Here is a 15,167-nt window from a genome sequence, read left to right as displayed (position 1 = left end):
CCAGCAAAATATGAAAACAGAAGATGAACCCTACGAAACAGAAATCTGTCAAAATATTTTTGAATTAACACCCTCTGTGATGCTCCCTGCCATGCTCCCTGCTATTTCCTGAGGCACGCTCTAGTTCGACTTCAATTTCTGAAGCTATGGCAGAAGTTACTGAGTAAAGTTCTATGGTCTGTCTGGGTGGAGAAATTCAATCTAGATCAGCTGGAGATGGTCCCTATTTGGCTTAAAAAACTATGAATTGCAATTACTAGATCATTATGAAGAATGATGCAATAGGGCTTTAAACACACAGTGATTTTTGTTTTAATATCCTACTTGGAGCATTAGTTACCCTTCTTCAAGGCTGTGACAGCTGGATGACTTTTATTGCCATATTACAGCTGTGGAACTAGAAATTAGTAAAGTGACTTGTTCAAGGCTAGCTATAGAAGTAGTAGTGATTAGGCTTAAATAGTGTTGTCACTCTTAAGCAAATTTCTCCAGATTTCCCATTTCTTAAAGATCTAAGAAACACTAAGTATTTTCAAAACTCCCATCAAAATTTCATCTGAACCTTAGGTGCCTGACAATCTTTATAAAACTCAGCTAATGAACTTTACCTCTGACTCCCACTCAGTGGAAATGGTGTGTAAATTAGAACAAATTGACCTAGATAAGGGTAGGTTTCGCCACTAGGATTTCTCCCAGTTACTGCTTGTTTCTTCACCCCAAATGCACACGATAAGATACATATCTCAGTCTTCTGACTCTAATGGGACAGATTGCCACGGATGCCATCAGATGCCAGAGTAGCTGAGACAACAGTGCCCTGGGGCATATGGTCTCTGTCCGTGCTGCAGAAGACCTCAAAGAAGCTCAAAAATAATTATTCTTTGGGTTGGACAAGTTTTGTGGCAGCTTCTCTGAGTTAAAATTTCTATCACTGTTCTCAGCGCTCCTCAGCCATGGCCTTTTGCTGACTAATGTAGCCTTTTTATCACATCTGAACACTGTGTCCAAATTCAATGTTTTACAAATCAGCAAAACTTAGCAACAAAGCAGAATCAATAAATACAACACAATTCCTTTTGGTGATTCAAGCTTTCTATTAATTTAGGATCTGATTATACCTGTGGAAACATGTTTTTCTGAATCCTGACAAACACACTTTGCTTTACAGGAAAGCTTCTCAAAGCTGTGGCTAAGTGCTGTTTTTGAGCACTTCCTAGTTTCCAGCAGATTCTTTCTGTTTTCCCCCATAGACATTTAGTGCACAAACATGTACTTATAAAAAATCTTATTTTCTATTTAAGAAATAACAAACTCTAATCAGCAAAAACCCAAATAAACAAAAGCAACCAAGGATATTGGAAGGAAAGGGAATTCAAACATTTTCAACGAATTGTCGTATCCAAAGAATTTGCTCTGCATATCTCAGTTCTGACAACATTTTTATAGCAGAGACTGGAAGGACTCTTCCAAAAGAGGAGGTTTTCCAGCTCAGTGATAGTTAATTCACTGGAGCGCTGATTTGGACGTGAGAGGTACAGAGTCAAGTTTCTCTTTGTTACAAAGTGGCCTGGAATGGAAAAGCCCATTCTGACCTAGACACAAAAGAAAATGAGGTAGAGCTGTGTCCGCCCCAAGTTAGTATGTGTATAATCACAAATATGGAAAATATTGGATACCATTTTCACACAATTCCTTTATTTTGAAAATTTGCTGAACAGGTTTTGATTTTATTCCACTGAACCAGTGCTTTGAGTTTGGGAAGTTGCCCATGAAGTTAGGTGGTTATTCCATAGCCAACTCTAGAAAAACTCCACTAAACCTAATTATCTTATGGAGATTGGTCTCTTTAAAAAGTGAAGCAATAGCAACATTTCACAAGTTGCCTTTTTAGCATTTAAAACTTCCAGTATGACAAAAACACAACCAGAACCTCTTTCAGACGTTCATTTTGGGGTACAGCATGATAACACCAATAAAACCAACAGAGCTTTCACAGCGTGATCACACTCTGCTCTCACTGTTTCTATGCCTGGAGATCTCTCGTTTGTCTGTGAAGTTTAAAGATTAGAAGGCTATTTAGTGAAACAGACATTTCTTTGGATTACTGCAATGTAATTTCCAGCAGTGAGAACACCTGGAACAGCCCATCCCTGCTATGTATTGCCGACCCTCTAGCACTGCTTTTTCAACTGAGTGATAGGTCAGGCTGCAAGGAGCTGCAACAGCTACTGCTTCTGCAGCTTCTCCCTTCAGTTGGCACAAGGAGTGCTCCTGGGCTCAGAGCAAAGTGCTCTGAAGTTCTAAGTTCAACCTGTTCCCTGTGACTTGAGCCTTTTCTTTTCTCACTGTTTGTTTTTTTCCCCCTCTTGCAGTACTGAAGGATCAAGGCCTGAGTAGGAGACGCTGGGGAGGAAAGCTTCTTGCCAAAGTGTAGGTGGTGAATCCCTCCACCCCGCACCAGCCTTACGCTGCTGTGTCTTCCTATTCCTCCACTACAGCTGAACGTCTCTGAAAGACTTCCCACCCTGAAAACTTTCTGATCCCCACCACGGCCTTCCTGTCCTAAGGTCCCACTGATCCCTCTTGACTGCCCTACATGTGTAGTACCACCTACACACCTGCGAAGCCTTCAGCTGAATCTTTGCTCAGACTCACCACGCTTCATGGGTTTGGGGAATCTTTATGCTATGTGCTATGTCCTACAGCCATCCCTGACCATTTCAGTTCTGAACGAGGAACGAACATCACCTTTGCTCCCAGCCAAGAATTACATGTGTAAGTGATGGAGAGAGCTAACCAGAGGTGACAGTACTGTCGCCGTGTTTATCCTGCCTACTTAACTTGAATGAAAGTAGCCACTCTCTAAAACAGCCTTTCAGCAGCCATGAAAGATCGAGTTAGAAGAATGGGGTGATTATATATAAAATTGATGAGTGCTACCAGACCTCAGTGGGGATGTAAGTTCCTTGACAGACCAGCTTCTAGTTAGTTGTAACAGTTCTTTGTATTTCCTCCACATTGACTTTGGTAAATTGAAGCTATGTCAGTGGTACATGCAGGAATTAGCCAGGGTTTTAATACGATTTGAGCTCCAGAGAAGCTGACAAGGAGTCCATGCTCAGGGCCCAAGTCAAGCTGTCTGGGCCATCCCAGTTTAGCCTTAATGAAGTGAATGGACCATTTCCCTTCACCTTCTTTAATAACCAAGTTCCCAAGCCACTGAAGTAGACCAACAATCTCATGCTGGGTTTGCAATCTCTGCAGCATCTTTTGCATGACAAAGCAATGTGGACTGACCACAATAATTCACCTAGTGCTGAGATTATTTCTCCTGAGGCAGTGTTCAGCATTACAGCCCACAGCACATTTTTTTTTCCCCTTCCTAGTTACTTTGGGGTAAGTTTCTCTATGATAACTCTGGTTTGAGGTTCCCCCAAGGTATTGCTATGCTCAATTAGAAGAAAAATAGAAAAATAATGCACCTTCATCTTGTTTCTACAGAAGGGTCATTCATAAATTTGGCTTTATAGACAAGGAGGAAGTTGCTCCATGTATTGAATAGCTTCAGATTTCCAGGTCAGCAGTCATAATAGAGCAACAAGATGACCACACCTATGAACATTTGAACAGCTGAAATAGCTAATAGTGTCCAGCCTATAATCATGGACTATTGCCATACTTGATTGTCATAACAGGGACAGTATTTCAATTCATTAGGACCTGCAGTTTCTTGCAGTTACTGATGCCTGATCTGTTTTCAGGCCAGTGGTTTATTTAGAAGGTCTTTCTTGAAATGCCTTTCCTCATTTCATTTTTCTGCTCACAAAGAGCTGTGTTTCTTTTTGAATCTGGCCATTTTCAGCCATTCTGCTCTGGGATAGGACTTTCAGGGACTCTGATGTGAGGATGACACACTGCCGCAATATGAGTCACCCCTATTTAAATATGGAGTGCTGAGGGGTAACGAAGTGTTAACGCAGAATATTGCACTGAGAGCAGGATGCTGGATTCAGCAGCTGGAATTGCAAGCAGTGAAAAGCACAGGTTTGCACAGTGAAAGCACCTGGGAGTAGATAGAGCAGGAATTCTTCAGCACTCTGACTTCACTGAAAAATCCAGTGCACATTCCCTCCCCAGGCCAGCACCTCCTAATGCAATGCTCCAGCTCATGTGGCTGCATGTGTATCCTGTTTGGATGAGAGCTGTATGAAATGTATGTGCATGAGAGCTTCAGCACAGCTGTAGGTTAATAGACAAGCAGGAGGAAGACCCCATGTGGAGCGGATGCAATGGTGTGTTTCAGACCTAAAGGGAGCCGGGGATAAAACAGGAGCTGGGCTATCAAGGAGTCAATGGTACAAGGCAATACAGCATGTTAGCAAGAGATAGAAAAGCAACCCAGGGGACAAGAATTGAGACAAGCCCTGGGGCAGATTCTCTTGTCTCTTTGGCAACGCAAGTAGAGAAAAAAGGCAGAGCTCATCTCTAGCAGGAAGATGGACAGGAAGGTTAATTCCTGGCAGGAAAGGAGTGGCGAAGTGAAGGATTTATTAGCTCAATTTTTTTAGCCATTCATTTTGCTTTTCAAGAGGCTCTTAAAAATAAAATATATATAAAAAAGCCAGTGAGTCAAGAAGTCCTAAATTAGCTAGGAAGGTACTTCAGCAAATCAAGGGCTTGATTATTCTGTGGTTTGCCCTAGATTCAGGAGAAGATGCAAAATAAGTAGGCAGCAAAGATTACAGGTTTAGGCCTGTTTGCAGTGGAAAAGGGGCAGTGGGGAACATGACCATAGACCCTTGTGACTGCTCATCCTTGTGAGCTGGAATGTGTGTGCTATGAAAAGCAAACTTGGGTTGCAAGAACCCTCTAGGAAAAATCCATAAAACTTAGTGCTGTGGCACTGTCCTCAGAGGAAGCTCAAGATCTAGAGGCACCTTGTCTGGATGTGTATGAAGGAAAAAGATACTGGAAAAGGACGTGCAGTCGCAGGGCCCATGACCTACAGTGCTGAATCGGAGGCAGAAGCTGAGCATGTGGCAGAGCAGTTGGAGAGTGGTGGGAACAATCAAGTATGTGCTGCCTCTCTGCATTTCTGCTGTGCAAGAGCCTTTGTGGGTAACCTTGAAAAAATGAAGAAAGGAAGACAGTCTTGGGCAGGAAAGTGGTCTGGAGAGAGAGAGCAGGCTCAATCCCTTAAAATGCTGCCTCCTTCCTGAAATCTCACTCGTATTTCCCAGCCTTGCATCCCTGTGATGCCACTGACTCTGCCTGCACTCTCCTCCCACTGTTCCGTCATCTCATCCCATAGACTTGTGCCAGCCTCTCCCTAAGATTAAATTTCTTCATTTGAAGATGTTTGGTGCCTAGAGGTACCGAAAAGTATGAAAACTCCACCCAGTGCTCACACTAGACCTGTTCGAGTTGGATTTCATCTTGTTGAGCTGGCTCAGGATACATGAATAAACAAGTCAGCTCATCGCTGGTCCAAGAGGAGCTTCACTGCAAAACAAGGCAAAATGTGCTCTTTTTGATCCTAATTTCTTACCTTCCTATGTGCAACTTGCTTGTTTGTCAACTCCCTTGACCTCTCCTACTCCCGATCCCCTCTGCCTTGCAGCCATCCGCAGGAATGGAATGACCGCAAGAATAAGGTCAGGTTTTTACATCTGCTACCAGCTTGACACTCAGATCTCCAGCCAGAAATAAACTTGGTTTCAAGTGCATGCTAACTTATCTCCTCCCCTACCAGAACAAAGCTCATAAAAAGGAAATGTGAGGCCTCCCTGAGGGTGGTGGGAAGACATGGTAGATAATAGAAAATTTTTGGAAGGAGATTTGAGAAGTGGATTTTACTCACTCCCTATATTGATAAAGGCTTATCATATTCCTTTGCAAAACCAGAAACCACATGGCGAGACACTGTTTTTAAATGTTAATGCATCTTTAGAGAATAATCAGTAGCGTTTGATGGCTTGTGCTAGCTCTAGGAGAAGCTTTGTTGTTTAAAAAAAGAAACAGCATTCTTCTAGAGTTCTTGTCATTACTGGATGAAAGAAAGGTTATTGCTTTAGTTACAAAGGAAAAAAAAAAAGATCTGAATGATAAGCACTATAAAATGCTTATCTCCCCAGATGTCTCTGGGATAATGTGAGCTGAAAGGAAATGCTTATCTCACTGAAGGACAACTTTGGTAGACATGGTCTTTTTTTTTTTTTAACAAAACTAAATTATTTTTATGGGATAGAGGTGGAAGGACCTACTTAAAATAGTGAAATAATTGCCAGATATAGTGTCCCTGCAAATTATGCTAGTGAGTCACTTTATAACCTTGAGTAAGCTGCTGTATCTCAGCTTCTGCACTGGGACGATAATAGTCTCACCAACATGAAAAGTATTTTTGACATCCCTACAAGTTATCCTATTAATGCTAGGTATAACATGATAATATATTTTAAAAACTCAGTTTTCTGCATTTAAAGTCATCCAAAAGAGCACACCCTCATTAGCTGGCAGATTGAGATGTTTATTGAAACCATCTATGAGCCGCAAGTAGCTCATTTCCTGGGTGAGCTCAGTGTGTGTCAGTGCTGGCAGTCGGCTGCCTAAAAACATCCAATTCCTCCGGCATCAAAGAGCCAAATTCAGTCCTGGATGCTCTTTGATTATTCTCAACAATGGACTACATTTTAAAAATAATTGCAGTTTTTGGTACTTCCACTTATAATATCAAATTAAGGTGGTCTCCTAGAAAGCCTGCCTTTTAGAAAACATGAGGGCCTTTAACTGAAAATAAGGCCTTTTTTAGATATCTCTTAACAAGCACAAAAATGAGGTCAGAACCACCATTTATTTTTTGTATTCATAGGAACATGCGTTTTTATTTTTAATTTTAGTTTTTAAGATATTTTTCCTCACTTTTATTACCTCATCAAGGATTTTTCTGTTTTCTCTTTTAATTTTAAAAGCTTGCTTTCTTTATTTTATACACCCTACTGACAGAATACAGAAATCATGTCAGACAAGGATGTATATTTCCTTTCTAAACAGGTGCATTTCCTTTTCTCATACCAGCAAAATGCAGTTTCACAGACAACAAGATTATCCCCATTCTGGGGAGAATAATACTTAACCATTAAGAAACAACTTGTACAAATGAGAACAAGGAGTAAAACCGCTGTCTGATGCATTTCCTTCAGAAAAGGTTGGGTCACTGTGTGATCTGGGTGATTAATTTTACATTCCAGTGCATATTCTTCCTTCTCCTTCCCTTCTATCTTACCTACTTCACATTCAAAGTATTCAGTGCTAAGGCGCTTTCTTGTTGTATGTGCAGTTAGCAACACACATTGGGGCACAGGGCAGCAGACATATGTGATAACAAGCACAGTCCCTGGTGCCCACTGTCTCCCCATCAATGCTGGGCTGGCTAAATCCATCTGTCTTGCAGTGACCATGTGACTGACTGGAGACAGTCAGGATGACCTGGGAAAGATCCTTTCCAAGACAGTCCTGTTTTTCATTGCAAGGGCAGGTGGTATTTGGAGAGAGTCTGAGTTTTGACCAACACTATAGATGCCACAAGTCTTTGTACTGCCTCACATTCCAGCCACTGTGATCTGAACAGCTCAGCTTTAGTGTAAATGGAGCCCTTCAATTTGCTCATAAGGTATAACTCTTGAGAAAAGTCCATTTAACTCTGAATGAAGTCTGGATCCTCTAGTACAACTCATGGCCATGGATCTATCTATCTGGTCACACAGACCTTTCCCAAGGCCTTACATGCAAGGTACTTGTTTACTGTGGAGTTGTATTTCCTAGCAGGGAGTGCAGGCTGTTGGACTTGTATTTCCTAGCAAAGCCGTGGGAGCCTCAGGCAAGCAGAGAAGTCTCATGCTGTCTTGCCCAGCTCCTATTTCCCTCTGCGCAAGCTACCTTCCTGTCATGGCCCATAGTGTCTCTGTTCTTGTGTGAAACGTATTTTCTCCAAGCAAAGGAACAAAGAAAGAAAGAAAGATTGATCTTAAAAACCAAAACCAAACCAAAACAAAAAACACCCTTGCACACAAAGGGGAAAAAGAAGAGGGCATTGTTTTTTTCTTACAGTCGTTTGTGATCTCGTAGGGGGAGTTGAGGCGTGCGTCTCCGCAGGGTGATGTGCTCACATACAGATGGAACAGGATGTTCTCGCGCAGCCTGTAGCCTCCCTCTTTTAATCGCACGAAGATTGATCGCTCCCAGTCTTCTCGCCGTTTGCTATGATCACAAAAGAGGTTCCAGGTCATTTGTTACATGCCAAATCAGAAACATTTCTGCTCTCTCTCTCTGTTTTTCTCCCTGTGTTTGTTTGTTTTTATTAGCACCTGGCATTCATATATTTTGCCTACTGACAAAAAGAGAAAAATAATAAGCTTCTCCAAGTGAAGAAATGTTTGAAGGAGGTCAGATCTGTCAATGTGCTTTTGGCTGGTTTACCTGGAATATATTCTAACAACAAAATGTGTGGATATTTGAAGGAAAACTCTTCTTCAAAGGTACAGATGCATAAACATATTGATTTTGAAGCAGTTCTGGTGCATGAAGAAAGGAAGAGTTCTTTTTGGCTCTCCTGAGGAAAAAAAATCAGCTCTGTTTATCAAAGTGCCCAGGCAGACGTTTAAATCTCATTAACATCACTGTGACTGAGATGTGTGTTTATATGCGTTACTTTATGACCCTTGTCAATCCTCCCATTGCCCCAGCAGACTCAGCCAAAACTGAGCATTGCTTTTCTTCCCATTCTACCAGATCCTCATATGGGAGCTCCAGCCAGCTGTGAGCAGTGTCTTCTGGGTCACTCAGCATTTCTGGAAGCCAGAACCCATCCTTAAAAGTGAGGACAAAACTTGCACAAGCTTTTCTCAGCTGAGTTGAAAAAGATACTTATTAAGACGAAGCTTTTATCTCTGAAGTGGTTCAGCAGCTAGATGGGGACACAGCGCACATATTCCATCAGCAACAGCTGCCCGGGAGGCCAAATCCCTCCCCGTGCTGCTGTTTGCAGCGTGAGCAGCGTTACGACTCGGCTGTGCTGCAGCTTCTCCCATGATTTACATCTGTGGAGACATGGGTGATTTCTCTGGCAGACTCTAGTACGCATACTTGGGTGATGGTCATGGTTATAATTTTGAGGGTGAAAAAGCGACTAGTGGGATTTTAATTTTTTAGAATTATTTTCCTCCAACATCCTGGTCTTTCCAACAGAAAGTCCAGGTCTTTTTATAGGAATGCCTCTGATCAGAAAGGCAGCTGCAGGTAACGCTTTTCCAAGGAGGCTCTTAATAAGCCCGAATTTTACCCACTGCAGGACAGCCTGTTTACCGAGGCAATTTCTGCAGGTTTCTCTGCCTCCTGTTCATGTAAGCAGGGGGCTTTCTACACAGTCTCCGAGCAACTCCTTGGATTTAATCCAAGCTGCCTCTGCCTGTTTTTCGCCTGCGCAACCCCTGTGCTATTGAAGCTGTTTGGCTGTCACTCTTCCATGGTTTGGGTGTTTTGTCATTTTTTGATGCTGGGATGCGTTTGCTGTCAGGAGGAATTTACAGGCACATTACCTCGCCTGTCAGCAACGGTGAGCCACCCAGGCTTCCTGAGCGCGGCTGCTCCTTCGTTTTTCTGCCATCTCTGTTGGAATTTCCCAACTGCACTAATTATATTATCGCCCCGGCACAAGCCTCCGAAATAATAAAATACCTGTAAGTCCTTCTGCTCGGACTTTGGAGCAATTGCAGTTGCTATTAAATAATTCACCACAAAATCAGCCACGAGACTACAAAGCAGCGCAGCCCTAACGCCTGCTATTACTTCGTTAAACCTCATTATAGCAGGGCAGGAGTGGGGGCAACTTGTACTAGCTGGAAACAGTTGCTAGATATGGGTTGAGCAGTCATGGAGCAGAGGGATGCATTACAGGGTTCGCAGCGAGCAGCACCACCCCATTTTTAGCTGCTTTAGCTGCTTTTAGCTAATTAACCTTGCTTTCTTCCACTCTGTGAGAAAGAGAAGGCTTCGTGGCCACTGCGGCTGATGGCTTGGGCGTTGGACAGCCGCCCTCAAGACAGATGATGGGCAGGGCAAGGCAGTGTGGTCTTTATCCCATATGTTCCCGACCTGCCATTGGGATGGATTTCTGGGCATTTTCAAATGTGGAATTTGTGCCTGCATGGTGCTTGAATGGAGTTAATGAAACTCTGTTGCTATAAATGAGTGATGCTATAGCATCACTACAAGGTTTGCAGGGGGTCTTGGGGAATGTCAGATCCTAGCATCGCACAGGAGCTTTGTAAAAATGAGCCAGGTGGAGCATGAGATGCACTTCTTCAAAGGCAATTCTCCTTGCTCAGACTCTCCTCCTGCCTTCCCTCGTGGGTACGTATTTTGAGCTGTGATGGGGAGAATGAGTTTGGAGCAGCAGTGACTTGCAATGCTGCTTTGCACTGCCATACCACCTGCCCAAAGCCATGAGGAGAGGCTCCCACAGCAAGGCCACAAATGTCATGCATTCAACAGGTGGCATGAGTGTGTCAGTTCAACTGCAGATTAGAAGTTAGAATTTCAGAAGAGTCAGGATATGAGGCTGATTCAAGAAAAACATTTGTGTGCTTAATTTTAATTTTATGACTATATTCATCATTATTTATCATAATTACATTTGCTTTGAGCTGATTTTGAGAGGATTTAAGCATGTTTTTATGATTTGTGTGAAGTGTTTTCCTGAAGTAAGACCTTACTCTCTAAAAATGAAGTAGAGGAGCTATTTTTAGCATGTAAATGTAGGTATGGGAAGCTTCTAGTACTACATATGCATCAGCTGTATAGCACAGTGTCCTAGAGAAACAGCTATAAATCAAGGGGAAACTGGCCCAGGGTTTTATGGGCTGATCACAAAACCTTGCACCTTAAACTGATGCAGAGCACTGCTAACTAGCGCACGCATCATTTTTATTACTTTGAAGGACGGCATGATTGAAGCTGGGTGGCAGGCAAACTGGAGAGACACACAGGCAACCCCGTGCCACGTGCTCTAGATGTCCCTGCTTGAGCAGGGGGGTTGGACTAGATGATCTCTAGAGGTCCCTTCCAACCTCAACCATTCTGTCATTCTGTGAAGCAGCTGAATCTGTTAAGAAACTACGGGTGCAGAGCAAGCATTAGTAGGTGTACAACAAGAAGCTGGCTTAACTGGAGAAAGTTTGACTGGAATGAGTGAAGAGCATGTGTGCTTTTTTTGCATATAAAATTGACAATGGTTTGCATCTGACCGCCTGGAAGAACTTAGCTTCTGGTAAAATTTATCCCCCTGGAACATACAGGGTCATTACAGCAATGAGAAGCTATGCTAGTGATTTGTTTCAACATTAGTCTATTAGTTTTAGGCTTCTTAAAAAAAAAGAACAAAAAAAAAACCCACAAAAGGGTCTTTGTTTCTTTCCTATAGAGCAGTCAGTACAAATAATCCCTTTTCTGTAAAGGCAAATTTTACAGCCATCATTGAAAGAGAATCACATTATAATTTTTGTGTACCTTGTTGACTAAAGAAACCTCTTGCAAGTTCTTTCTCTTCCTTCTATCCCTTCTCTTGTACATTAGAAAATTTGTACATTAGAAAATTTGGGTCTTGCTTTTTATCTTTTTGGTGAAAGTTGAGAACTAGAGGATTAAGGTTGTCATAAAAATGAAATCTGGGAGGGGCAGTTTTAATCAAACTGGTTAGAAGCTGTCAGGCTTCATATGTGTTTTTTTTAGCTTTTATTTAACTCAAGCTCAAGACAATGAATTGTTGAAAGTAAGTTTCCTTTTGAAGAATTTGACAAAGCTGCTTCTTAGGATAGAAATACCATTCTGGAACTGGACTCATTACTGCCGTAACTTTGACTTGTGGATGAGGTTATCTGCCCTTAGCCTTCTACAGTTCAAATATCTGAAGCAGTCGCCCTGTGATAACTCTACAGTAATGGAGAAAAAACGGCCCAGTATATGGCAATACATCTTTACAAAAGGTATCTAAAATCACACTGCTGAATCACACTCCAGAGATGCCCATTTCTCTGCACAGACGAGCACTGGGGGATTTTGCTCACACTTGACTGACTAATTTTTAGACTTATCAAGTGAGGTGTTAAGAGGTAAATTCCACTCAGTGTATTCACCTTCCTTTGCCATTCCTGCTGCAATCTGGCTTTCTCCTGCCCTCCTGTCCCTGTTCTTTGAAAGTCCTTGTGCTAAACTCAGATAAGCGCTTTCCTTTCCTTTCACTGAAGTCAATGACAGTATTTACAAATTCTGGAGAAGGTGGTACTTTGCAAGGAAAACAACATGCTGGAAAAAAAATATTGGAGACTGCTGAAGTTTGAAAACCAGCTGCAGAAATCAAGTTGAGTAGCTAGGCTGGATAGGAGGAAGATGTGTGACAAACAGGGAACAGTCTCTGCAGAACTAACTTGCCTATTCCATGGCGAAGGACAGAGAATTTGGGCTCTTTGAGGAAAGGACTATGTTTTCACTCTTTTGGGGCTTAGGAAGCTGTCTTTCTGGCCTCAGCTTGTGCACCATTCTGTACAACAAGTTTCTGGATCATGAGAGGACTTTAATTAATGCAAATGCATGGGACAGAGATGTCATTTTTGTTGTCCCCCGCAAACCCAAGTTGTTTATGGCCAGTGAGTTTAACTGAGTACAGCCAACCTATCACACCTGTCCTGCAAACTTTCATTTTATCTATAGCTCCAAGTGGTTTTCCTGTCAGCTGTGTCTCCCTTTCTAGGGAAAATTGTGCTTTTATATGCAGAAAATGTGCTTTGTGTTTCATTTTAAACAAACACCTCCATTTTCTTGCTATTATGACCATGCTCCTGAATAAGTACTGGCAGTGAAGAATAGGTTATAACTCGTTATTTTGCTTCCAAACACACTTCAAGAAAGCAAAATCTTGAAGTTCTGTCTTTTGAAGATGCCTAGACTTGACAATTTTGGCAAAATTTTTATCATGTGTGCAGGTCAGAGAATATGTGGTCACTGATCTTGGCTGAACAGAGAGAGATTTGAAGTTATTGTGAGCAGAGTTTGTGCTGCACTGAAAATTCTCTTAACAAAAGACTGTTAACACTGATCCAAATAACATAATAATATGACTGAACATGTTGGGGAGGTAGATCAATACAGTAGCTTAAGATACAGTCGTAGCAGTTCTATCCCAAGAGACTATCGAACAATGCAAGTACCAGGGTTGCTAACTGACAAAAACACAGTAATTTAATGTAAACTTAAAGCATTGCAGATTGAAATTGAGACACTATAGTTTTTGATTAAACCCCTTAAGGCTCTTGTCCTCCTTTGTTAGCCAAGCTCATCTACTCAGCACATCCTCTTGTCTTCATCCTTGCCTGAGGTGGAAATAACCATTCCTTTTACTGCTGATTCAGTGCCAGAAATATCATAGGTGATCACAAGAACACACAATCCTACTCAGAAATCCAGTGTGCCCTGCTGCAAAACCTTCTGAAGTCAAACAAAGTTTTTGGTTTGAGGTTTCTGGCCTTTACATAAAGCCCCATGAAAACATAAGCAAAAGCAAAGAGCAGAAGAATGGCATACATATATAGGGATTTTTACTTATTTTCCTTCCTTCCTTCCTTGCTTCCTTCCCTCCTTCCATACAATGGAACAAATGCCACCTCAGCTTCACTTTCTATTGTTTAGGAGCAGAGGATAATCAGGCTAGAAGCGACTTCAGGAGATCTCCAGTCCAACCTCCTTGGGCTGTGAGAATTCTAGGGCTGGAGATGGTACAGCTTCCCTGGGCAACCTCCTCCACCGCCTGACTGTCCTCATGGGGAAAAAGGTTTTATAACCAGACTGAGCCTCTCCTTTTTCAACTTGTGACTGTTGTCTCATCCTCCCACTATGCACTGTTGTGCAGAGCTCAGTTCCATCTTCTCGATGACCTCCAACCAGGAGCTGTTGTTGGGTTCCCCTGCAGTTGTTTCTTCTTCACACTGAAGCTCACACAGCCTCTGCATGGATCAAGTGCTCCTCAAGTGTCCTGGTTACCTCTGCTGAATTTGTACCTGCACTGCAGGCCCACAAGCTGGATGCAGCATGTAGGGATGATGAGTGCTGAGTGGAGGGAATAATCACTTCCCTAGAAGAGCGGTTTGTGGAGTCCAGGGCGCTGCTGATTCTTTTAGTTGCTGGATCATATTCAGCTTGCTGTCTGCTAAAACTCCCAAGTCCTTTCCGACAGAGACGCTTGCCAGCTAGACAGCCTTTAGCCTGTGTTTTCAAGGTTGCTCTTTTCTCCCAGGTGCAGGACATTACATTTGTTCTCATCACATTTCATAAAGTTCCTGTTGACCCATTCCTCCAACCTAGCTAGGTGATTCTGGACCTCCTTGTCCTCAAGGATATTCACTGTGTTCCCCCCACCTCATCTGCTGTGCCACCTTCAAATTCAAAGTTTATGAAGAAGCACCTCATAGCCTCTTCTACCTCCTTGATGGAGGCATTGTTAAACAGGGTGGATCTCAGGATAGACCCCTTGCAATACCTGCCTTGTAATTGGCCTCCAAGTAGTGTATGACCTGTTAACCATTTAAATGGATAAATGTTTAACCATTTAAAGGGTAAAAAGGTGGATTTGGTTAAAAACAAGAGCAATAAAACTGACTAGATTTCTTTGTAATAAGAAATCTACATGCTGTCATATTTTAAAATATAATAAAGAAGGAGTGATAGCATCTTGTGTATTGGTAACAAGTTTACTGATTGTTACCACTGATTGAAAAAAATAATGACCAATAAATCACTTGCTTAAAATATTTTAGCAACCGCAAGGAAGACACGAAAATGTCTGCAATGAGCAAAATGGCCATCTTCCAATCACTGACCAGTGAGTGATGTTAATAAGCCTGTACGTAAAGATTTTTATAAAATCATCAGGCTTCATAAAGCACAACTTCATGAGTCATATCTAGTAGGTATTGAAAGAAAATCAGCTGAAGTAAAGGAGCTTATGACACAAAACTCCAGACTATCTATCTATCTAACTTGTGTTTTTTTTTCCCTGTGCAGTGTAATGGCCATTCATCAAACACAAACTTAGAAACAACAACATAAAGAAACTAATAGTT

At 42.1% G+C, this 15,167-nt stretch overlaps 1 protein-coding gene across 1 annotated transcript in view; it reads right to left on the bottom strand.

Moving 5' to 3' along the window:
• Positions 1 to 15,167, bottom strand: part of ADARB2 (adenosine deaminase RNA specific B2 (inactive)) — a 296,328-nt gene that overhangs the window by 30,079 nt on the left and 251,082 nt on the right. Inside the window, exon 6 of the mRNA XM_088528177.1 lies at positions 8,105 to 8,256. Within this exon, the coding sequence (XP_088384303.1) occupies positions 8,105 to 8,256 (152 nt within the window). The remainder of the gene's footprint in view (positions 1 to 8,104; positions 8,257 to 15,167) is intronic.

This window comes from Tinamus guttatus, unplaced genomic scaffold, assembly GCF_059628265.1.
Source record: "Tinamus guttatus ecotype Peru unplaced genomic scaffold, ASM5962826v1 Tinamus_guttatus_pri_ptg000306l, whole genome shotgun sequence".
Taxonomy (NCBI): Eukaryota; Metazoa; Chordata; class Aves; order Tinamiformes; family Tinamidae; genus Tinamus; species Tinamus guttatus.
Note: the sequence above shows the minus strand (reverse complement) of the source record. Positions and strands in the feature narration are given on the sequence as shown.